Source organism: Tursiops truncatus, chromosome 3 (assembly GCF_011762595.2).
Source record: "Tursiops truncatus isolate mTurTru1 chromosome 3, mTurTru1.mat.Y, whole genome shotgun sequence".
In the NCBI taxonomy this organism is placed as follows: Eukaryota; Metazoa; Chordata; class Mammalia; order Artiodactyla; family Delphinidae; genus Tursiops; species Tursiops truncatus.
Genome location: NC_047036.1, coordinates 42,826,097 through 42,850,391, shown reverse-complemented (window position 1 = coordinate 42,850,391; position 24,295 = coordinate 42,826,097). Strand labels below are relative to the sequence as shown.

Genomic DNA, 24,295 nt, shown 5'->3' with positions numbered 1-24,295 from the left:
CCCTTCTCTTGAGAGGAGGCCTTGATGAACAGAGTTAGAGAGAGAGGAGAGGGCACTAGACTCTAGGGGTTGGGGGGAAATGCACAAAAATGAAGAGATTACTGAATTTGACTAAAGCCAGCATTCAATATACTTAGAAGTTGATAAAGGCTTAAGATTTCTGATGCCAAGCAGCAGGAAAACAAATGCTTGATGCAAAAAAAAAAAAGATTTCTCAGGTTAAATTACAAGGATTAAACAAGTATTAGTAAAGCAGAACATTCATTATTAAGCAACATTTAGAAAAACGAAGTAAGATTGGAAATAAAATTGCTAAAAATGTTTTAAACGCGTTTAAAGATGGTAAGTATTCTACCAGAACATAAGCAAAAAGATGAAAAAACATGAACGATAGGACATTTAGAGATTAATTTTGCAGTTCTAGCAAAATTAATAGAAGTTCCATAAAGAAAGAACAGAGAAAGCTTAGGAAAAATTATCAAAGAAATACAACACACTCCCAGGGATCTGCAAAGCACACCAAGTACTCGCCAAAATTAAAATGTCCATTCATAAAAGTTAACACCACCAACATATTTGAGGATATAGCTTCCAGACAATACTAACTTTGAACCCAGAAAGGTAATAATATGATGAAAAGGGCATGTTTCTTCTCCCAACAAGAAAAAAGAAAGACAATCAAACTACAGGGTAAATAAATTGCTCTAAGAGTATGGCCCAAGGTTAAAGCAAACTGGTATGTGAAATGGTTTTGATCAATTTTCACTTGACCCTGGCATTTATAATAATTATAATAATTCTCCCTTGAAACACAGAGGTGACAAAATTGTAAAAATAGTAAAGATAATCAGACTATGTTAACTGGCCCATTCAGAGAACAATACTTGTATAATGTAAACCTTGTCTATTGATTTCCAATTTTAGAATCAACCTGTAGATATAACAAGGGAGACTTTTTGTTATAGAATAGAATGCAAATATTAACTTTGGAAATGTAAATGTATAGTTTACAGATGCTGTAATATAAAAACAGAAATAGAGGGAAGGAAAAGGGTGCCTTTATCAATCATCTCACAAAGTGTACTTCTAACTATATTAAAGTTACGATTTTTTTTCTTCTTTTGCTTTCTTATTTTATATACTATATAAGATGATTACTGCAGTAATCATTTCACAATACAGTATAAGCCAAACCATTATGCTCATTATGCACCTTCAGCTTATATAGTGATGTATAACAATTATATCTCAATAAAACTTGAAAAACGTAATAAAGTTACCAAGGAAGTAAGAGTGAGGTGAGTGATCTTTATCTATCACACACAAAGTCAATAGAAGTCTAAACTTGGTGAGACAAAAACAAAAGATGTGATGGCAACCATTGTAAATGATTAAAGGTATTTGTGGGATGTGGAAGAGCAATTTAGAAAGGCAGAGGCAGGCTTCCCTGGTGGCGCAGTGGTTGAAAGTCCGCCTGCCGATGCAGAGGACATGGGTTCGTGCCCTGGTCCGGGAAGATCCCACATGCCGTGGAGCGGCTGGGCCCGTGAGCCATGGCCGCTGAGCCTGCGCGTCCGGAGCCTGTGCTCCGCAACGGGAGAGGCCACAACAGTGAGAGGCCCGTGTACCGCAAAAAAAAAAAAAAAAAAAAAGAAAGGGAGAGGCAGCAGAATATTGCTTTCTATTATTAATCTTTCTATAGAATTTTATTTTCTAGTCATATGTGTATCCATTACTTTGATTTTTTTTCTAGTCATATGTGTATCCATTACTCTGATATTTTTAAAAGAAATTATTCAAATCTATACCTAGAAATGAGGAAAGTAATTGAACACTGGGACATTTACAGTTGGTTTATAATGATGGTAGGATCATGTATGATTTTCTTTCTCTTTTTACATTTGTTTCAGTAATGCTATTATGGTAAATCTGACAAATCAAGCAAATTCAAAAAAGTTTTAAGGCAATCAGGCTATGACCAAGAAGCTCTTTGAGGAAATGAAAAAAAAAAAAAAAAAAAGAAATGACTTATAAATGCTCTTTGTAAACAAAACAAACTGGAAATTAGCCTTTCCCAGAAGTGAGATTAACAGTACAAGTTAAATATTTCCCCTTTTTTTTCTTTCTTCCAGCTTGTGGGATCTTAGCTCCCCTGACCAGGGATCAAATCCAGGCCCCTGGCAGTGAAAGCACAGAGTCCTAACCACTGGACCACAAGGGAATTCCTGTCCCATGTTTTTTAAAATTGAACCTCCCTTTTTGAGTTGTCTGTTCTTTGCGCATTGATCTAATAGAATTCCTAAATATCCACATATAAATAACTATACACTGATAATCCACTGTAGTCACAGTAATACTTTTCCTTGTCTACTGTTTAACCTTTTTACATAAGCAACTAATTCTTTTGTGATCAAATCTGTTTGTTGTTTCCATCATGATTTCTGTCCTTTGAGCTTAATGTCAACTCTCATTCCCAATTCAAAGGTTTAATATTTAACTGTATTTTTCTGTAGTTGTAATTTTTTATGTAATTCACATAGGGCTTATTTTTAATATGTCATGGGCATATAACTAGTTATAGGCATCTAACTAGTTATCCCAACAGAATCTGTTGAATATTCCATTCCTCTTTTCATATGTGATGCCTCATTTATTAACCAAATTCCTATAACAAGACATATATGTTGGGGAAATGTTGCTTTGGATATTTTAAGCGATAAAAACATACATTTGAAACTGATTATTTTTGTCCCCCTAAATATTTACATCTCACTTGTTTTATGTCCTAATGTTTTGGCTTACTCATTTAATGATTTATTAAGAATTTCTTACATTCTAGACATAGTAAGTTTAAGATATATAACGGTAAATGAAAAAAACAGAGTACTTTCCCTCAATATTAAAATATCAAAAAATTGTAACAGTGAACAGCAATGTTTTTTATTGATATAGTTTGAGTTCAAAGAATGACATTCATTATTACATCTGTGTATTAATGTATATTATATTCAACTTATATGACTTTTTGTTCACTTCATTGGTTTCACAAGACTCAATAAAATTTCAAAAGACAGGAGTTGAGAACTATGACCTGTAACAAGAAAAATTAAAAGTGCTGTTGGAAAACTTAGGGGGAAAAGAGTTTCATCCTTTATTTTCAAGGAATGTCTATATAGTATAACTACAAACAGTTGTATCATTGAGTACAGAGCTCACATTGCAAACATTTAACTATGTTCATCACATATCTGATGATATAAAATCAAAATTACTTTTAAAAGCTTGTCTATTTGTCATGAAAATCATGTCATTATATTTCAGTGACTCACTACTGTTTAAAGGCTCCTTTTAAGTAAAAATAGGACCCAATAATTTTTAACCAAAAGTGTATCGTTTGTCCTGTTTGTTATAGGATCAATAAACACTATACTAAGACATGGCATTTAGACATAAAATATGTCTAAAACCCCTGAAGAATACAATAAAAATAAGCAAGACATTTAGAATGCTTTAATCTTTCCAGTTAACACCATTTGTATCAGTAACTGCAACGTTGTAACTTTTAGCATTTCACATAACTAGTCAGCAAGGATGTCTTTTTAAGGGTGGGAGTAAGAACAGAAGACAGGAGAAACAAGAGTGTCAGGTTTCATACTTCTATTAAAAAAATCAAAAATCAAAACTATTTTCATCTCCGCATCAAAACTGTACCACAAACTTGAAGGTTGTTTTAGCTTTAATCCCATGACTCATCATCTACTGGATTAGGAGCTTGTGAAGAAGAAAACCGTGCTGTGTTCAAAGAGCTCTTGCCCTGGTAATTCTTTAAAAAGAAAAAAAAAAAAGAAACAAACATTTAATTTTAATGTAGCTTTAAAGTTACACTGCCTAGACTGAGACTCAAGCTTTCCACCATGTCTTCCCCAAATATATAAAAAATTTCATTCCAACTGACTCCAATCCATTTGAAAAACGGTACGTATAAACCTGGAAAGTCTAAATGCACAGAGGATTTCAAGAAAACTTTAAGCCAGTAGTTTTGGCAAGTGGAAAAACAAAGCTCTTCACTTCAATGAATAAGCATAAATATTTAATGATTAGTATGCTCATTGTTTCTGTATAAAAATGATGTTGCCTATAAACTGACAACAGAAGAGATATGCAACCACATATCTCTATTATTTTCTTACTTAATAATGTGGTCAGAATTCAAAAAATAAAGAATTCCTACAAAAATCTCAGAAGATCCCAAATTAGAATTTAAAATGCCAGCAGAATTGGGAAAGGAAGGTATCTGAGCATAAATCTCAAACTCACCTTTAAAACCAAAACTATATAATATGTATATAAAACTTTTAGAGAACTATTATTCTTCCAGGTATGAAAATAATGGAATAGGTAAATTACTGAATGTTATAGTTACTTCACAATAGCACAACATTTACAAAGAATAACTAAAAGCCAAGTTCTAAATTTTTCCCTTCAACTTACCTTTCTAGTATCAATTGATACAAACATATTTCCTCTTGTACTACCACTGAAGCCAGTAACATATATACTAAAGGCAATTTCTTCCAACCATGCAGGAACATCCTGTTGAGCCTTTAAAAGAAAAAATTAACTTCATATACAACATGCATAAAGTCTCAAAGATTGGCACAGTTTACTTTTCCTTAAAATACATATATATAAAATGTCCGCTTTCAATGACAAGGTAAGAACACTATCCATTCAGTTTTAAAAATTAAAAACTGGGGCTTCCCTTGTGGCACAGTGGTTGAGAATCTGCCTGCCAATGCAGGGGACAAGGGTTCGAGCCCTGGTCTGGGAAGATCCCGCATGCCACGGAGCAACTAGGTCCGTGAGCCACAATTACTGAGCCTGCACGTCTGGAGCCTGTGCTCCGCAACAAGAGAGGCCATGATAGTGAGAGGCCCGTGCACCGCACTGAAGAGTGGTCCCCACTTGCCGCAACTAGAGAAAGCCCTCGCACAGAAACACAGGCCCAACACAGCCATAAATAAATAAATAAATAAATAAATAAAATTTAAAAAAAAATTAAAAACTTACATCTGACAGTACTTTCACTAGAGGCTGTGCTAAATGGCCATCAGATTCAGGATCAAAAAAGGAAATAGCTCTGCCAGTATTTCCACAACGACCAGTACGCCCAATTCGATGAACATATTCATCAATGGTAGAAGGGAGATCAAAATTGATAACATGCTGAACATTTTCAATATCCAGCCCTCGGGCAGCTACTGAAGTAGCAACAAGAGCTAGGCACTTTCCACAGCGGAAATCTCCAAGGGCTTGTTCTCTCTCTCTCTGTTCTCGATCACTTGAAAGAAGATAAAAGTATGTATTAGGACAGCACTTAAGAAAATTATTTAAAAGAAACATTGAAGTTCGACACAAATTTCTTTTTAATAACAGTAAAAAACAGCAACATTTAACATTAATGTCTACTTCTTACATACCAAGTATTATACTAATTCCTTTCAAGTCATAATTTAGTTTGATTCTCATAATAATACTTTGAGGTTAGGACAATTAACCCTATTTGCAGATGAGGTAAGGTGACAGCTAATACACAGAGCCAAAATACAAACTCAAATATGACAAACATCAAATCTTACCTATTAATAATCTCTTTCTAGTCTTGACAAAAAATATACTACTTGATCAGAATGCCACCTCAAAAATTGCTGCTTTTTGAGTGTGGGTGGGGGCCGGGGGCCCGAGAGGTTCCGCCGCCGCAGCGCTGGGAGCCGCAGTGGTTCCGAGCGGGGCTCAACATGGCGGAGAGAGAGGTGGAGTCCAGCCCCCGAAAGAGGACCAAGGTGGAGGTGGTGCTCTTACCTGAGAAGAAGTGGGGTCGTTGGCATGCCCTGATGTATGAGAAAGATTTTGGCAACTATGAATGTCATTTTCTAGTCTAGCCCCTTTACCAACATTTAAGAACGTGGAAGAGTGTGACAAGTTTTGTCATATCAAGGATGTACCCAAACAACCTGCAGAGGCGAGGCCAATTCCACATAGTTGAGTGCCTTTTAACGTTTGTCTTGAAACTTTTCTTATTTAATTCTTAGTGGTTTTTTTTTCAGATGGAGAATAATACAGTACTGTCGATTGAGCAGTTAAAAAAAAATTGCTGCTTTTTAAAGAGCATAATCTCTGAATTCTATATATTCACTGATTAATCAGAAAGATTAGATTCAGCTGAAGAAACACCTAGCTCTAACTATCAAAGAGCCTTTTAAATAGATGTCTTGAGAAGTTACCAATTCTCATAATAAGAAGTCTAAGACACACCTTTAACTCGCCCATCCCCGCCACTTGGTTCTTATAAAAACTTAAAATGAAGATGAAGAATAACAGTTTAGATCTTGAGATCTTAATTCTAGGATTTTATACGAGTTAAATATACTGACATTTCTTAACAAATGACAAACAGAAGTTACCTCCTTACTAGGAAATCATATCAATCTACTCACCCATGAATACTTGTTGTTGATATTTTTTCTTGACAAAGAAAAGTGGCAATAAAATCTGCTTTTTTCTTCGTTTCAACAAAGACCATAGTTCTTTCATCTCCTACAAGACAATGAAACAATGATTAACATTCAAACTACAAAATTAGGAAAAGAAAAGAAAAGGGTAGGGTGAGTAGGAAACTGTCTCATCCACCACTGTATTCCTAGCACCTAGACTGAGGCCTAATAGGTAATAGTAACTCAAATATTTCCTGAATGGATGAATGTCAAAGATGGAGAGACAAGGACTTTTTCCTACTTTAGGACTAAAAAAAAAAAAAAAATCAGCTTGCCCTTTGACTTCCTAAGCCAACCAAGAAGTAGAGACTTAGGGAAAGATAAATGATATCTACCTGCCAACTCTTAACAGTTCCACAATTTTGTCTCAGGCCCTTCGTTTCCCTCTCTATAAATAAATGCTTTTGTTCTTTACTTCCCAAGATCATAGAATCTTTTATTCTACCTTGACTACCAGAGGTATTCATAATAATGGCATCCAACCCAGGGCTGACAAACTCTACAATATTCCATGTTCCAACATTATCTCTTAATTCAAACCCCTTAATCCCCAAAGTATCTTATATATACAGAAAATTATCCCAGGGCCTTAACGCATTAAAAAATATTTACTTGTTATTTTATAAGTACTTAATTGGCTGAAATTCAAGCATGAGCCAGAGACATTTCCACACAAGGAACTTTTCTATAAAATGTTAGAGAGGAAAGATATTTATAGCCTTAAAGTAAGAAGGTATTACATTTCATAATCCCACTCCCCCATCTTCCTATGAGCTGGCTTCACTTATTCAACAAATATTTAGTGCCTAGTAGATGCCAGTAACTATTCTAGGTGTTGAAAACACAGCAATAAAACAAAGCCCCTGCACTCACTGTGGGGAGGCAAATAACAAATATTATGCATTAAGTCTAAAAAGGAAAAAAAATCAGCAGAATAAAGGGCCCAAGTGGACGGATGTACCCTCTCTAATTAGATGACATCTGAGTAGAGATATTACTAAAATAAGTGAACCATTCAGATACCCGAGGAAACAGTATTACAAGCCAGAGGGTAAGAACAAATATAAAGGATCGATCTAAGGTATGGGTGTTCTTGGTGTGCTCAAAGAAAAAAAAAACAAACAGAAAAGAGGTCCCCATGTGGTTTTTATGTTCTAGGCAGAGGGAACATCAAGAACAAAGGCAATGAGGCAGAACCATGTCTGCTATGTGTGGGGAATAGTAACGAGCAAAGGGTGCCTGGAATAGGGTGAGCAAGGGAGAGCAGTAGGATTTGAAGACAGAGGGGTAATGGAGGCCATATCATGAAGGGCCTTGAAAACCATTGAAAGATCTTTACTTTGAGAAGGGAAGCCACTGGGTTTGGAGAAGAGAAGTGGAAAGATCTGATCTTTGTTTTAACTGAGCAGCTGATGGGTTCTGATATACTTTTTATTTTTATTTTATTATTATTTTTTTTTTGCGGTACGCGGGCCTCTCACTGTTGTGGCCTCTTCCGTTGCGAAGCACAGGCTCCGGACACGCAGGCTCAGCGGTCATGACTCACGGGCCCAGCCGCTCTGCGGCATGTGGGATCTTCCCAGACCGGGGCATGAATCCGCGTCCCCTGCATCGGCAGGCAGACTCTCAACCACTGCTCCACCAGGGAAGCCCGGTTCTGATATACTTTGATGCTAGATAGAAACAAGAGGATTTTGCTAACAGATCAGATGTGCACACTGGAGAAAGAACTCAAGGATGCCTCAGATTTTGTGTCTGAGCAACTGGAAGAATGGAACAAACACTAAGTGAGATAGGAGGACTGTAAGAAAGGAAGGTTTAGGGGTGATATTTAATTATCAATAAATCACAGATATCTATTAGACAACCAGGTGGGAAATCAATAGAGCAACTGATTCTTACAGTAATAAATGAGTTATATCCTTGAGACATAGTCATTTTATTTATCAGAGAGTAATGATTTTATGTTTTATCAAAAATTACCTTTCAATCCAACAAGATGCCCAATGCCAAAACTGATAAATTTGATAGTCAGTTACCTAATACTACTGTGCAGCTTAAAGCCTCGATTTCATCTTTTCTTGGTTCCCAGTGTGAATCCCAAATGGTAATAAAAATTTAACTCCCCTGACACTTCTCTAGTTTTTTTCCTCTACTGATTTGGTATTTTTTCTCCTTCAGACAATAAGCTATACCCCTTTGGTGGCAGCAATAATGCAAATTTAGTTTTATAAGCAGACCACCTGGTGATCTTTGTAAATGGATTAATGAATTATAGTTACGTATTTTGTTGCGTGAAAAATAATAGACAATTCATCTTGTTAGCCTTTTTTGACTATTAGTCCATTGTGAACTAAAATCAATTAAGAATCTAAAAAGAATTCTAGCTTTGGTAGTTAGATTGCCATTTTTTGTATTTCTGTGTTTACTCTTTACCTGTGGCTGAAGTGGTAGAAATGAAGCTATAAGCTCTTTATGTACCTATAATTCAGAAAGGGCTTTACCCACCACTATGTATAAGCATTATGTTAATACTCTATGGAGAGTATTAACAAATTATAAAGTCTCTTAAAGGAGCTCAATTCTGATTGGTTTACAGAGATAAATTAGAGAATTTATAGAGATAAATACTCCTAAAATTCCTGGAAAATAAAGAAATTGACTCATAATACTTTAACTATATTAAACTTAAAAAAAAAATTCTTCCTATAGGAGCTAAAGCAGAAATATTTTAAGATTCCAAGTTCCCATAATTAAGTGAAATCTTTGGTAAACAAGACTAACTTACTTGGTTTTAAAAATACAAATGTATTTTCTCGAATTTATCAGTGTTAAGTAGAAAACAAACATGTATCTTATTTTACTTGGGTTTTTCTTAATGTATAGAGATTTGCCAGTCAAAATAACTAACATTCTCCATAATGTTTTGTTTAAGTGTATGAAAATGTAAATCTGTGTTCAACTAAACTGACTATTCAACACTATCTACCGTTTTGTATACTGTCATCTGAAAGATAATTTCCAAGATCTTTGGCTTTAGATAACTTAAAATATTAGACTATATTGAGTTAATTAACTCAATAATCACTGAATATAGGATAGAATTCTCAAACATTAATTACTAAACATAAGTTTATATCCTTTTGCTTGTTATTTTTCATATACTATAGAGAGGCAATATCTTTGAGTCATATTAATGAACCTACTCGGGCTTCCCTTGGTGGCACAGTGGTTGAGAGTCTGCCTGCCGATGCAGGAGACGCAGGTTCGTGCCCCGGTCCGGGAAGATCCCACATGCCACGGAGCGGCTAGGCCCGTGAGCCGTGGCCGCTGAGCCTGCGCGTCCAGAGCCTGTGCTCCGCAACGGGAGAGGCCGCAACAGTGAGAGGCCCGCATACCGCAAAAAAAAAAAAAAAAAAAAAAAAAAGAACCTACTCAATTTTGCTACTTTAAGTGTAAAAGAATATGTGTGGTGTAGAAAGATATATGTGTGGTATAGAAAGTTCATGAGCTCTGGCAGTCAGCTACAATGTTTGTGTATGACATCTCTCAACTGTCCATCCCTGCCTCTAGTTTACTCTCTGAAATAGAAGTTACTACAGTTAAAATAATTAACATAAGTGGTTGAGACTACACTTGGAGTAACAGTGACCAAGAAATATAAACCATTTGTGTGTTTGTTTTTCAAGAAAAGAGCAAAGATGATCACTGATGAGCACACCCTTCAGGGTTGTCTGTGTCTTTTACTGTCTTTTATTTTTTTATACCTCTATTGCAACTGAGAGCAATGCAAATGATTCTTATCAATAAAAATACAAATGAAAATTTTCCCTCAAATGTAATTGATTATTGCTTTGTGGATACTGACCACTTTTGCATCTATTTGTAAATCCATCTTCGCTTTCCTGATATCCTATACATAAATGTATTCTCTGGGGACTTCCCTGGTGGTCCAGTGGTAAAGAATCCGCCTTCCAATGCAGGGGACACAGGTTCGATCCCTGGTCGGGGAACTAAGAGCCCATATGCCGTGGGGCAACTAAGCCTGCGCACCACAACTACCGAGCCCATGCGCCTCAATGAGAGAGCCCACATGCCGCAAACTACAGAGCCCATGTGCTCTGGAGCTCGCACGCCACAACTAGAGAAGAAAAGACCCGCACGCTAAAGAGAAGCTCACGTGCCACAATGAAAGATCCTGCATGCCTCAACTAAGACCCAACACAGCCAAAAAACTAAAAATAAATAAACATAAATGTGTTTTTTCAATTCTCCTTAGAATTGGCTGTAACATCTTACTAGCTCCCTTTGTAATTAATGAGCTCAACAAAATCTTTGACACCTGTTCATTTAAAATTATGAAAAAGGCAGATGGTACACTACTATGAAATAATGAAACCTACACATTTTAAAGGCAGAAGAGGAAAGCTAGCAGATTTAAGTTAACAATTAGAAAAAGAGATAAATTATATGAACAAAAATATGTAAAATACTAGGATATATGGCATGACATTTCCATGCAAAGTAAAAAAAAAAAAAGGCCATATTAGAAAATTTTATTTCAAGGCACAAACTAAAGCTATCTCAATCAAAGAAATACAACTTTCTATTGAAAAAAAATTTTTTTGAGGGTAAAGAGATAGATTTCTCATCAACATTGTGAAGGAACAGAACTAGAGCTTTAAAGTCCCTTCTATCTCCAAAATTCTTTGAACTATGAATACAGGAAGCCTTAGAGAGCAGAAACTGGGAAGTAGAAATACAACAAAGATTTCACTTTTAGTGGAGTAAACAGAGCTTGATGTAGATATGTTACTCTTCCTTTCTATTTTCTAAAACAAGAAAATACGTATTTCTGCTGGAATAGTTTTTTGTCAAACACTGTTCAAACAAAGTCTCAAATTCTTCCTATTTTTAACATTTATGGAGGAGAAAGGATTATACTGCTACATCATTTATCCAAAATATCGAATCATAAGAAAAAGAGCTTTAGAGAAAGAGGAAACAGTGAAAACTTATTTATTTAACTTATGCCAAATAATGTTTAAAGTCATTTCCAGAAGTCATTATTGTAAAAATCAAAATCATAACAAAAGATAATTATATCAATGTAAGGTACCTATGTTTCGTAGAATTTCGACAAGTTTTTCTCTTTTTGAGTACTGGCCAACTTGGAGAATGGTCTGCTGAACATCTCTACATGCTCCACCCACTTGTCCAACAGCAACAAACAAATAATTCGACTTTAAAAACTCCCCAGCCAACCTTGAAAGACAAGAGACAAGAAAGAAAGACAAGAGAGTATTCCTTAACTTATCCTCTTCCATTAATACTCATAATATTTACTGAATTCCTGCAAGTGTTACCTCAATATTAATAAGCCAGATTATAACAGCTATAATAAGAGAAGGTGGATACTTACATCATCCAAGTACTTAGATGTACATCCAAGTACATTCAAATATCAGTACTTTGTACATTCAAATACCAGTACCAAGTACATTCAAATATCAGTACATCCAATGTACATCCAAGTACATTCAAATATCAGTATTAAATGTTAAGATTTTGCAAAATACTTAACAACTACTAGTGAAAAAGTCTGTGTCAAATTACGGATAAGTAATTTCAAGTGGATGTGCTCACCATACAAAACTATATAAAACGTGTATATAACAATAAAAAAAAGTATGCTAAGTATCAGACTACAAGCAGGAATTTTTTTATTAAAAATTAAAATGTAACCCTACAACAGAAATTCTGTTTTTCATTCATTGCTTTCATGTATGTTATTTCTAGGAGTTGTTTCCTAAAAATATTAGTTGTCAAATTAGTATACTTCAAATGAAGTATTAGAAGCAAACCAGATCTTAAGTCAGTGCTTTTTGTAACATGACAAACATAGAAAATGATAATATTTGTACAGCATAATTGGGCAAAAAAATGTGATGATGTGAAGAGACTAGGGGCCAGGGCCACACCAAGTTGTGGAGGCTCACCTCAAAGGTTGGGGGTATCAGCATCTTCACACACACACAACTCACTGACAGCACACAATTAAGAAGCCCTGCTCTAGATCACCCAGGAACATGGAGTAGGGAGAAGGGGAATTGCCAATTACAGAGCAAGTTTGGAAGGAAAAAAAGGGAAGGTCATGTAGCAGTCATGTATATACTCTCCTATGTAGCAGTGCCAAAAGCAGTCCCTTTCTAGCCACCTCCTAGCATATCAAGAAAATAGTTCAAACTCAGTAAATCCATAATCTTAATAAATCACTGCTGCTTCTCTCTCTTCATCTGCTCTCTTACCATAAAAGAAAAACACTGTTGATATACTACCTCTAGAGACAAGAACCCTCTCAAACCTTGAGATCATCTGCAAATCTTAATTGTCAATCATCCTTTACACTCATGAAAACATATTCTGAGTGCCTCGTGTCAGGCATACATGGTACAAGGCACTGGGTGTATAAAGATGAATGTGATGGTCTCTGCCTCTGAGGTGCTCATATCAGGTAGCATAAATATAATTATATTAAAAAATAATTACTATAATCTAAAATATTTATATAGGTTAATATTTACATATTTTAATTATTTAATGATTTACTATAATAATCCAGTGTTACAATAGTTAATATCTATTGAACCTAACTATATTCCAAGAAACATGAAAAGTGTTTTAAATAGTTTCTTTCACAAGATACAGGATTCTTTCACAAGACTGGCAGGAAATGGATGAAATGATGTCTGTTAAAGAGTCTTCAAGTTTGAAGCTTCATCTAAGGAAGCAGCAAGCAAGAATGTGAAAAAATGATGACTAGGGAAAGGCACTCAATGCATAAGAAGACACAAGGATAAATAATGAGGAGGAACAGAATTTGGCTTGTGTGGCTGATAGGAAATAGTCTAAATAAGCCAGAAATACATCGGTCCAGGTAAAAAAGTGGCAAATGAGGCAGAAACTGTCTTGTGTAAAAGAATTTGAAAGTTGGTTAGTCTGTGGAGATGGAAAGACATGGGAGGGTTTATCTTAAATAAATAGCTATAAAGATCAGACTTTGTTTTGGAATTTTTACCAGCATAAAAATGAAACTACAGGCAGGGAGACAGGTTAGAAAGAAAGCTACCACCAATGAGCAGAGGGAAACTGAAAAGGACCTAAAATAAGGTGGGAAATAAAGAAACTAACGAATTTGAAATATTTTAGAGATAACTGCCAAGTTGAACACTTTTGAAGGGCAGAATTAAAGGAGTATGAGGGAGGAATCAATATGATTCAAAGGACTCTGGCTGCCAAAGACCACAATGCCAATAAGGAAAACTGGAAAGGAAAGAGGGAGCTGAAGAATAGGTTCAATTTTGGACTTGATGAACATGAGTTAGCGGTTAATTCATCTAAGAGGAAAAACAATCCTAAAGAGTTAAATCTAAAAGTCTGGAGCTGAGGAGAGAGATTAAGCATACAAGTAATAATTGGGTTGTTTGTTTTTGATATTAAGTTGTAGCAGATCTTTACATAATCCCTTATGGAACATATCATCTGCAATTATCTTCTCCCAACCAGTACATTGTCTTTTTGTGTTTCTTCATGGTTTCCTTCACAGTACAAGACAAACAACCCAATTTTTAAAACTGGGCAGAGGACCTGAATAGACAGTTTTCCAAAGAAGACATACAGATGGCCACCTGGCACATGAAAAGATGCTCAACATCACTAATCATCAGGGAAATGCAAATCAAAACCACAATGAGATACCACCTCACACCTGTCAGAATGGCTATTATCAAAAAGACAAGAAATAACAAGGGTTGGCAAGATGTGGAGAAAAGGGAACCCTTGTGTAGTGCTGGTGGGAATGTAAATTGGTACAGCCACTATAGAAAACAGTATGGAAGTTTTTCAAAAAATTAAAAATAGAACGATCGTATGGAGCAATTCCACTCCTGGGTATATATCCAAAGAAAATAAAAACACTAATTTGAAAAGATATGTGCACCCCAATGTTCACAGCAGCATCATTTACAATAGCCAAGATATGAAAACCTAGGTTTCCATCAACAGATGAATGGATAAAGAAGATGTGGGGTATACATATATGCAATGGAATATTACTAAGCCATAAAAAAGAATGAAATTTTGCCATCTGCAACAACATGGATGGACCTGGAGATTATTATGCTTAGTGAAATAAGTCAGAGAATGACAAACACTGTATGTTTTCACTTATACGTGGAATCTAAAAATAAAAGGAACAAATATAACAAAACAGGAACAGACTCACAGATACTGAGAACAAACCAGTGGTCACCAGAAGGGAGAGGGCTGAGAGAGGAGTAAAGGAGGCGAAGAGGATTAAGAGTTACAAACTACTAAGTATAAAATAAATAAGTTACAAAAATGTAATGTACAGTACAGGGAATATACTTCATATTTTAAAATAACTTTGTATGGAATATATTCTACAAAAATACTGAATTACTACACTGAGCACTTAAAAATAATATAATATTGTAAACCAACTATACGTCAATCAAAAAAATACAGGTAATAAGTTTGGGAGAGTAAACAGGTACAAGTGCAAGCCAAGGAAATGGATGCTTCAATGGTTCAGTGAATATGTAGAATGAAAAAAGTGGACTTTAGACAGAATAATAGGCAACTTGTAACATTTAAATGCAGACAGTAAAGCAACTGAGAAGTCATCAAGAACTCAAGAATATAAACAACTCAAGGTCAGGAACTCTATCCTATTTATCATATAGCCCCAGGGCTTATAATCAAATATGGCTCATAAAAAGTCCTCAACAAATATTACTGACTGACGGTAGTATACATTAGTCATTTGGGCTGGCCAATATCTGGCCAAACACTTTCCTATTTCAGGGTAAATTAAAAAAATAGATGGGACTTCCCTGGTGGCGCAGTGGTTAAGAATCTGCCTGCCAATGCAGGGCATACAGGTTCAACCCCTGGTCCAGGAAGATCCCACATGCTGTGGAGCAACTAAGTCGGTGCGCCACAACTACAGAGCCTGTGCTCTAGAGCCTGCATGCTTCAACTACTGAGCCCGCGCACCTAGAGCCCATGCTCCACAACAAGAGAGGCCACCACAATGAGAAGCCCGCACACCACAACAAAGAGTAGCCCCACTCGCCACAACTAGAGAAAGCCCCACGTGCAGCAACGAAGACCCAACACAGCCAAAAAAAAAAAAATTAAAATTAAAAAAAAAAAATAGAGTGGCTTTGTAGCAGCAGCGGCGGCTGGTCTCCAGCATCATGAGCGGCTTCAGCAGCGAGGAGCACGCCACACCCTTCACCCTCGAGTACTGAGTCTTCCTCAAAAATGAAAAAGGACAATATATATCTCCATTTCATGATATTCCAATTTATGCAGATAAGGATGTGTTCCACATGGTGGTTGAAGTACCATGCTGGTCGAATGCAAAAATGGGAGATTGCTACAAAGGATCCTTTAAACCCAATTAAACAAGATGTGAAAAAAGGAAAACTCCGTTATGTTGCAAATTTGTTCCCTTATAAAGGATATATCTGGAACTATGGTGCCATCCCTCAGACTTGGGAAGACCCAGGACACAATTGTGAACACACCAGCTGCTGTGGTGACAATGATCCAACTGATGTGTGTGAAATTGGAAGCAAGGTATGTGCAAGAGGGGAAATAATCAGGGTGAAAGTTCTGGGCATACTGGCTATGATCGATGAAGGGGAAACTGACTGGAAAGTCATTGCCATTAATGTGGATGATCCTGATGCAGCCAATTATAATGATATTAATGATGTCAAGCGGCTGAAACCTGGCTACCTGGAAGCTACTGTGGACTGGTTTAGAAGGTACAAGGTTCCTGATGGAAAACCTGAGAACCAGTTTGCTTTCAACGCAGAATTTAAAGATAAGGACTTTGCAATTGATATTATTAAAAGCACTCATGACTACTGGAGAGCATTAGTGACTTAGAAAACTGATGGAAAAGGAATCAGTTGCATGAATACCACAGTGTTTGAGATCCCCTTCCAGTGTGATACTGATGCTGCCAAAGCCATTGTGGATGCTTTACCACCACCATGTGAATCTGCCTGCACAATACCAACAGATGGGGATAAGTGGTTCCATCACCAGAAAAACTAAGGAAATTTCTCTGGAATACAAGTTGATATTGCTGCATCCTATTCGTCTGAAAGCATTAGATGCAAAAGTAGTAACTTTTCCAAGCTTTAAATTTATAGAACTAATCAATCAAATTCTGCTGTGACCAATGCAATATATCCATACTGTTATCCATCTAAAAGCATCTTTCATATCAACTAAGATAACTTTTAGTTCCTGCTTAAATATCAAGACAGTTGTAGTTTGGAAGTCATCTGTGAATAAATGTCCAAGATAAGTACGTACTGGATGTATATGTTTGCCACGTGTTAGGAAATAAGTAAATAAAAATAAATTTTAAAAAATTTTATTTATTTATTGTTGGCTGTGTTGGGTCTTCATTGCTGCGTGCGGGCTTTCCCTAGTTGCGGCGAGCGGGGGCTACTCTTTGTTGCGGTGCGCAGGCTTCTCATTGCAGTTGCTTCTCTTGTTGCGGAGCACAGGCTCTAGGTGCTCGGGCTTCAGTAGTTGTGGCACGTGGGCTCAGTAGTTGTGGCTCGCGGGCTCTAGAGCACAGGCTCAGTAGTTGTGACGCACGGGCTTAGTTGCCCCGCAACATGTGGGACCTTCTCGGACCAGGGCTCGAACCCATGTCCCCTGCATTGGCAGGTGGATTCTTAACCACTGTGCCACCAGGGAAGTCCCAGAAATAAAATTATTTTGTTGAAAAAAAAAATAGATAGGCAGCAGGAATATTACCTGCTAATTAGGTAGGTATTTACCCACCTAGTATTAATTACCTATGATGATGATGGGAATGTAGATACCCCATTTCAAATTTAAGACACCATTTAAATATAAGAAACTATTCTTTTATGTACCACTAAGAAAGAAAAAAATCCTGGCAACTGGCCAAATGCTTTATTACGATTTAGACTTTTTCCTCAGTAAAGAGCTCTTTTTAACTTTATACAAAGGCTTTTAAAATCATCTAATAAGTAATACAAATTGATAGTGTTTGACCCCACGTAACATTCTATCAGACCAGGGGATCCACTTTCAGCAAAGGTGGTATTGCAGCAGGTGCACAACCATGGGGTCCATATCATATCACAACACCCAGAAGTTGCCAGCCTGACAAACTGGAACTGTCCACTGAAAGAACAGCTAAAGGGACAGCTTGGAAGTGATTCTTTATGAGGATGGAATATCTTTCAGTAGGAATCAAAGATCTTCATGTGGTACATGGGTCTGTGAACCAAGAGATACAAGCAAGGGTGGTCCACATACCATCCATCACTTCCAGTGACCCACATGGGAAATCTGTGCTTCCTACCCCCACTACAAGTATAGGTTCTGCAGTTTTGGAGGTCTTGGTTCCCAAAGAGAGAATGGTTCCACCAGAGAAAACAGGAAGAGTCTTACTGAACTGTAAGCTAGAGCTGCTGCATGGGCATTTCAGGTTCCCTGTGGCCAAGGGATCAGCAGGCAGGAGGTAGAGTCACCACTCTAGCAGGAATGTGTCATCCTAATCTCAGAACTCACAGACCACAGAGTACGTGGTATGATACTCAAATATCTGCGGAAATTGGTATATAAATTTTCCAACACAAGCACAATTCCCCCAAGCTCTATTATTTGGTTTGAGGAGAAGGCACAACAATAAAAATAATTTCATTTAGTAAGCACTTATTAAATCCTAGCTAGGTGTTGCACTCATGTGCTCGCTCGCTCGCTCTCCCTCTCCCTCCCTCTCTCCCTCCCTCCCTCCCTCCCTCTCTCTCTCTCTCTCTCTCTCACACACACACACACACACACACACACACACACACACACAGACTTTAATAAAATGTGATGCTAATGTAAAGCCAGGAATTAAGGTAAGAAACAATGAAAAATAGGGTAAACTTCCTGGAAATACTTCTAAACTACCTACGTTACAATCTTAAATTTAGGATTAAATGAAGTAAATCTCTCAAAAATAAGATATTCACAGTATTTCTCCTGCTATAAAAGCATCAAGTACATAGCAACTACTTTTAAGAAGAAAAAATTTACCTTTGAATTTCTTCTGGAAAAGTTGCGCTAAACATAAGGGTCTGACGCTGTTCCTTTGATGGCATTCCTGGGCAGGAAATTAACTTCTTCATTTCTGGTCCAAAACCCATATCCAGCATGCGATCAGCTTCATCCAAAACTATATATTTGACTTGTCTGAGACCAATCTTTAAGGATATTTTCAAGGGTGAGGGCAGAGAATGCATACTAGTTAATGTATTAAACTAAAATATTCTCTACAACTCCAACTATTAATATATTCTTAAGGATGAAGATTAGAAATAAATGCATACAACAAAGAGAACTGTTATGTTTAGGTAATACTACCAGTGTTTATTTCAGTTCTCAATTTTGCCTTATGTTATAAAACATTTTATAAGAAAGAAACCAAAACATCTAGATCAGTACTACACAATACACCTTTCTGTAATTACTTAAAAATTCTGTATCTTCACTGTTAGCCAGTAGCCACATGCAGCTATAAGCACTTGAAATGTAGCTAGTGTGCCTGAAGAAATGAATTTTTAATTTTATATCACTTTGACATTTAAATAGCCACATGTAGCTAGTGACTACTGTATTGGACAGCACAGATCTAGACTATATTATCTGATAAAGTCAGACTCTTTAATGTAAAAAATAAAATTGCTTAACAGCATGACATATTCAAATGTCTTGTAACTGCTAAACTTATTTCTAACTCCTTTAAACCCTTAATAAATCCCCCATTCTCTAATCACTCAGGAACAACTGGGAAACTTTTCTAACCTATCATGGATACTTAGTGCTAAAAACAGACACACATTTGCAAAAAGAAAACAAGTTATTTTGGTACCCCAGGGAAGATGTTTAATCAAGGTGGATTTCTCTGGATACTCTTAATAAGTATCCTAAGAAAAGTCCCTTTATGCAGAAACAGCATGTTTTGAACAATCCCTTTAGAGAAGGGCCTTAAAAAAGCAAATCAGAGTCATGAAAGTGAACTGAAAATATTGATACAGAGATGTAATACTGTGGTATGTGAATACCAAAAAGAAACACATAGCCCTAAAATCTCTTTCTGAAGACAGAAAATTAATAGTCCTGGATAATAATCACTCCCACACCTAAAACAGAAGACAAAATTACTGATGCCACAAAGGCTTTCTTTCAGGAAAAAAAATTTATTTCATCAAGACATATATGAAACTAGATAAAACCACTTATTACATTTCTCTCCCGGTGTAGTGGGGTATAGGATATAGATTCTGGAATCAGATCCAGATTCTAACCCTAGCTCTATCACTTACTAGAGCTAACTGAGAGGTTTAAAATAAATTACATAATCTCACTAAGCTTGTTTTCCCAAGTATAAAATGGAAAATACTATTTACCTCCTATTTTCATTATTTTAAGATTTATATGAGAATGCATTCAAAGCATCTGATGGGGGCCTAATATATAAATGGTGCTGTAATAAATATATGTATCTTTATACCAATCTCTCTCTTCCCCAAACAAAAAAAATTATTAATCAATACCACAACTTTGTTATCCCTCTAGAGCCTACCTTTTCTTTACGTATGATATCCATCAGTCTCCCAGGAGTAGCACATAATATATTACAGCCTTGTACTATTTGTCGAATGGAATGCCCCAACTGGGTTCCCCCATATATAGCAACAGCTCTTACACAAGTCCTATTAACAATAAAAGTAAATGCCACTTTCTAGTTACTTGAAAATTAGCCATTTGTTTCTAACAAGATGTAAAATGAAATCCATAAAGGAAAAGCTAATACATTCAACATAATTTTAAAAAAATTAAATTCTTCCCAGAAAGAAGCTGAAAAGCTGTGAGAAAAAAATATTTGCAACCTGTCTGATAAAGGGCTCTTCAAAAACAATGATAAACATGACCAACACTCACGCAATAAGCCAAAAACATGAACAAATGGTTCACAGAAAATACAAAGGTTTTTAAACACTTTAAGTTCAACATTACTTTTAAAAGCAAAATAAATGAAGACTAACAACATTTTCCCTCAAGTGTGATAATACCATGTTATCCAGGGCATAGGGAAACTGGCATTCAGGAGGATAAACTGATACAACACCTTTCACAATTTTAATCTCTATTAAAATTTTAAAACATATCTTTTTCCCAATAAATTCACATCTAGGAATTTTCCCTTCAGATGTGTCCCCACACATGGGTAAAGATGACTGTAAAATAATATTCACTACTAACATTATTTTTAGTATCAAAAGATTGAAACCTATCTAATTGTCTAACAATAAAAGACTTAAAATTATAGCCCACCCATACAAAGAAATACTGTGCATTCATAAAAAGGAGTACAGTTCTAGAGTAAACAATAGCTCCAACATACACAACTTTTAAAAAACAGGGTGACAACAAGCTTAGTATGCCACCATTTGTTGAGAGAATTAAAGTGCATACATGTGCACCAGCTATTTCACATAAACTGTTAATAGTGTGTAAACTCTGAAGAGGAGAATTAAAGATAAACATTGATACTTTTCAGTTTTTTGCCACAAAAATGTTCCAACAAATATCCATGTACTAATATTCATTTTGTGCATAATTATCTGAATTTATCATACATATGCTTTCGTTTTTTAAAAAAGAAAACTGTTATCTTTTACGTGATTTAAAAGCCTGAAGTTGGGACGTCCCTGGTAGCGCAGTGGTTAAGAACCTGCCTACCAATGCAGAGGACATGGGTTTGAGCCCTGGTCCAGGAAGATCCCACAGGCCACAGAGCAACTAAGCCCATGCGGCACAACTACTGAGCCTGCGCTCCAGAGCCCACGCACCACAACTACTGGAGCCTGCGCACCTGGAGCCCGTGCTCCGCAAAAAGAGAAGCCACCACGATAAGAAGCCCACACACCACAACAAAGAGTAGCCCCCGCTCGCCACAACTACAGAAAGCCCACGCACAGCAACGAAGACCCAACACAGCCAAAAATAAAATAAATAAGTAAAAATTTTAAAAAATTTACTGGAAAAGCTTTAAAAAAAAAGTAAAATTAAAAGACTGAAGAGCAACATACTACATGGGGATAAGCAAGAAATAAACACTGATATAAGCAATGTACACCTACTTTTTCCAAAAGATCTGTCAAACTTGACATTAAAGGGATTTTAATAATTTTAATTTTTTCTACTCTCATTTAAATAAACTGATTTATACAAAATAAAAGGTTAAGCTTCTATACAGAGAAAACTCTAAAAAATTGTAAAGAAAAACACTAATATCCCAATAGATAAACTGGTAGATAATACATAATTCACAAAAGAAAATGTATAAAGCGTTCAACCTCTCAATAACCAAATAAATGAAAAAAAAATGAAGATACCTGTGGTGGTTTTAAAATATGTACATAAATTCTTCAATACTCCTTCCTTTAAATATAGATCCTAACTCCGCTCCCCTATAGGTGTGTACAAGGCTGGCTTCATAGGTGTACAACCTGTGCAGTCATACAGGGTCCCAAGCTTAGAAGAGCCCTGTGCTTGGTTTAATGTTCTATATTTGCTGCTTAAAAGTCATAATTTTTTAACAACGGACCCTGCATTTTCATTTTGCACTAGTTCTAGCAAAATATATAGCCAGTCCTGAGTATGGGATAGACTTACTGACTTGCTTAGTAACTAACAGAATATGGCCAAAGTGACTGCAACTGTTTTATAAAAGTCATAGCAACCTCCTCCTTGCTCTTTCTCATTGACCACTCAATCTAAGGGAAGCCAGTTGTCATTTCCTAAGGACAATCAAGCATCCTTACACAGAGATCCAGTCAAACCTTCAGATGACTGCAATCCTAGCTGACATCTTGTCTGCAACCTCATAAGTGATCCCAAGTCAGAAACACCCAGCTAAACTGTTCCGCAATTCCTAACCCTCAGAAACTGTAAGATAATATTTATTGTTTTTTTGTTTTGTTTTGTTTGTTTGTTTTTACAGTACGCGAGCCTCTCACTGTTGTGGCCTCTCCCGATGCGGAGCACAGGCTCTGGACGCGCAGGCTCAGCGGCCATGGCTCACGGGCCCAGCCGCTCTGCGGCATGTGGGATCTTCCCAGACCAGGGCACGAACCCGTGTCCCCTGCATTGGCAGACTTTCAACCACTGCGCCACCAGGGAAGCCCGATAATATTTATTGTTTTGAGCAACTATGTTTTAAGGTAAGCAGCAACAAATAACTAATACCAAATACTGGCAAAGTGTGTAGTGAAATTGGCATTCTCATATACTGCTGGTAGAAGGCAAGCTTTAAAATAAGTCCATATTCTTTAACATTAAATTTATAAAAATCTCTAAGAAAATACTTAAAACATAAAAGTAGAAAAAATTTATATAGCAAGCTGTTCATTACAGCAAGAATTATTTTTATTTATAGTAGCTCCAAATTAGAAACAACCTAAATCCCCCAAAATAGAGAAATAAAATACATACACATGGGCAATCTTAAAGTCATTAAAAATTAGGTCTGGTTGTTAAATAAGCAGTTATCCATTTTATTAAGTTACGTGTAAAGAACAGAAAATTATTAGGAACACCCTAAGTTCATTTTTTAAACATACATTTAAAAACTACCAGAAGACACACCAATATGTTCACTATTGTCTTATCTATTTCTATTATCATCTAATTTTTAATAAGAATGTTTCTTTTTAAAATAAAGAGATTCCATAAACAAGATTATGAAAAAGGAAACTTCAATCAATTACATGAGTGCATTCTTATTCATGCACTGTGTTCTTCCCAAAATAAGTAAGAAAAGTCTCTAAAGAAAAACTTGTTTGTGAGTGGCATTCTAGATGTACTTACCCAAAAGAAAATTTTCTGGCTTCCAAATAGATCTGACTGATCAATTCTCGGGTTGGTGCGACAATAATACACTCTGGTTCCTGCAGCTCTTTAAAACGACTGGCAGTTACTCCATCACGCATCATATGAGCCAAAATTGGCAAGAGAAAAGCTGCCTAGAAGTTAAATTCCATAAATTACAAATGTATAGTGCATCATCCTTCTCCCTATGGCAACCTATTCCTCATGTCTTCATATCCTTTAGCTTCTTCTTTCATCTTTTTGGTAAATTTAAGATGAGAAAGGAAAACTATTTTTATTTCCACGAGTTTTTAACATTTAGGTCTTCATGCTCATATTATACAATATAAAATGTCTGATAGTTAATCTACCCTATGAAAATATCTTTTGTTCTTTTTTTAAAAAGCACAGCCATAGATTCTAAATAAACTTATTTTTAGAGGTTAATGCAGCATGCAGCATTCATTCTAAATGACTCCTTTTGGGGTAGGAATAAAATTATCAGAATGCATGACAAAAGTGGTCCACAAGCAGAGCAAAACTTGGGAAATCATTCATTTGGATTACTAAACATATCACCCTTATTAAAGTTACATGTGGCAAGAAACTTTGTGCTATAGTTTTCTCATTAAACAAATAAGACACTAAAATCTACCTTCAAAACCACATTTAAGTCACACAACAGCTGCTGTATTATACAACTCACTTATTTTCCCTTCAACTCTACTATGGAA

General features: G+C 36.1%; 1 protein-coding gene and 1 pseudogene across 1 annotated transcript in view; one reads left to right on the top strand and one right to left on the bottom strand.

Annotated features, from left to right (window-relative positions):
* Window positions 1–2,935: 2,935 nt before the first annotated feature.
* DDX4 (DEAD-box helicase 4) overlaps window positions 2,936–24,295 on the bottom strand; it is a 69,222-nt gene continuing 47,862 nt past the window's right edge. The window contains exons 15-22 of the mRNA XM_073802125.1: window positions 23,562–23,716; window positions 20,272–20,401; window positions 18,723–18,889; window positions 11,674–11,819; window positions 6,498–6,597; window positions 5,071–5,341; window positions 4,492–4,602; window positions 2,936–3,823 (exon numbers count right to left, since the gene is read on the bottom strand). Coding sequence (XP_073658226.1) covers window positions 3,737–3,823; window positions 4,492–4,602; window positions 5,071–5,341; window positions 6,498–6,597; window positions 11,674–11,819; window positions 18,723–18,889; window positions 20,272–20,401; window positions 23,562–23,716 — 1,167 coding nt within the window. The 3' untranslated portion in view covers window positions 2,936–3,736. The remainder of the gene's footprint in view (window positions 3,824–4,491; window positions 4,603–5,070; window positions 5,342–6,497; window positions 6,598–11,673; window positions 11,820–18,722; window positions 18,890–20,271; window positions 20,402–23,561; window positions 23,717–24,295) is intronic.
* Window positions 15,836–16,962, top strand: LOC101324697 (inorganic pyrophosphatase pseudogene; annotated as a pseudogene).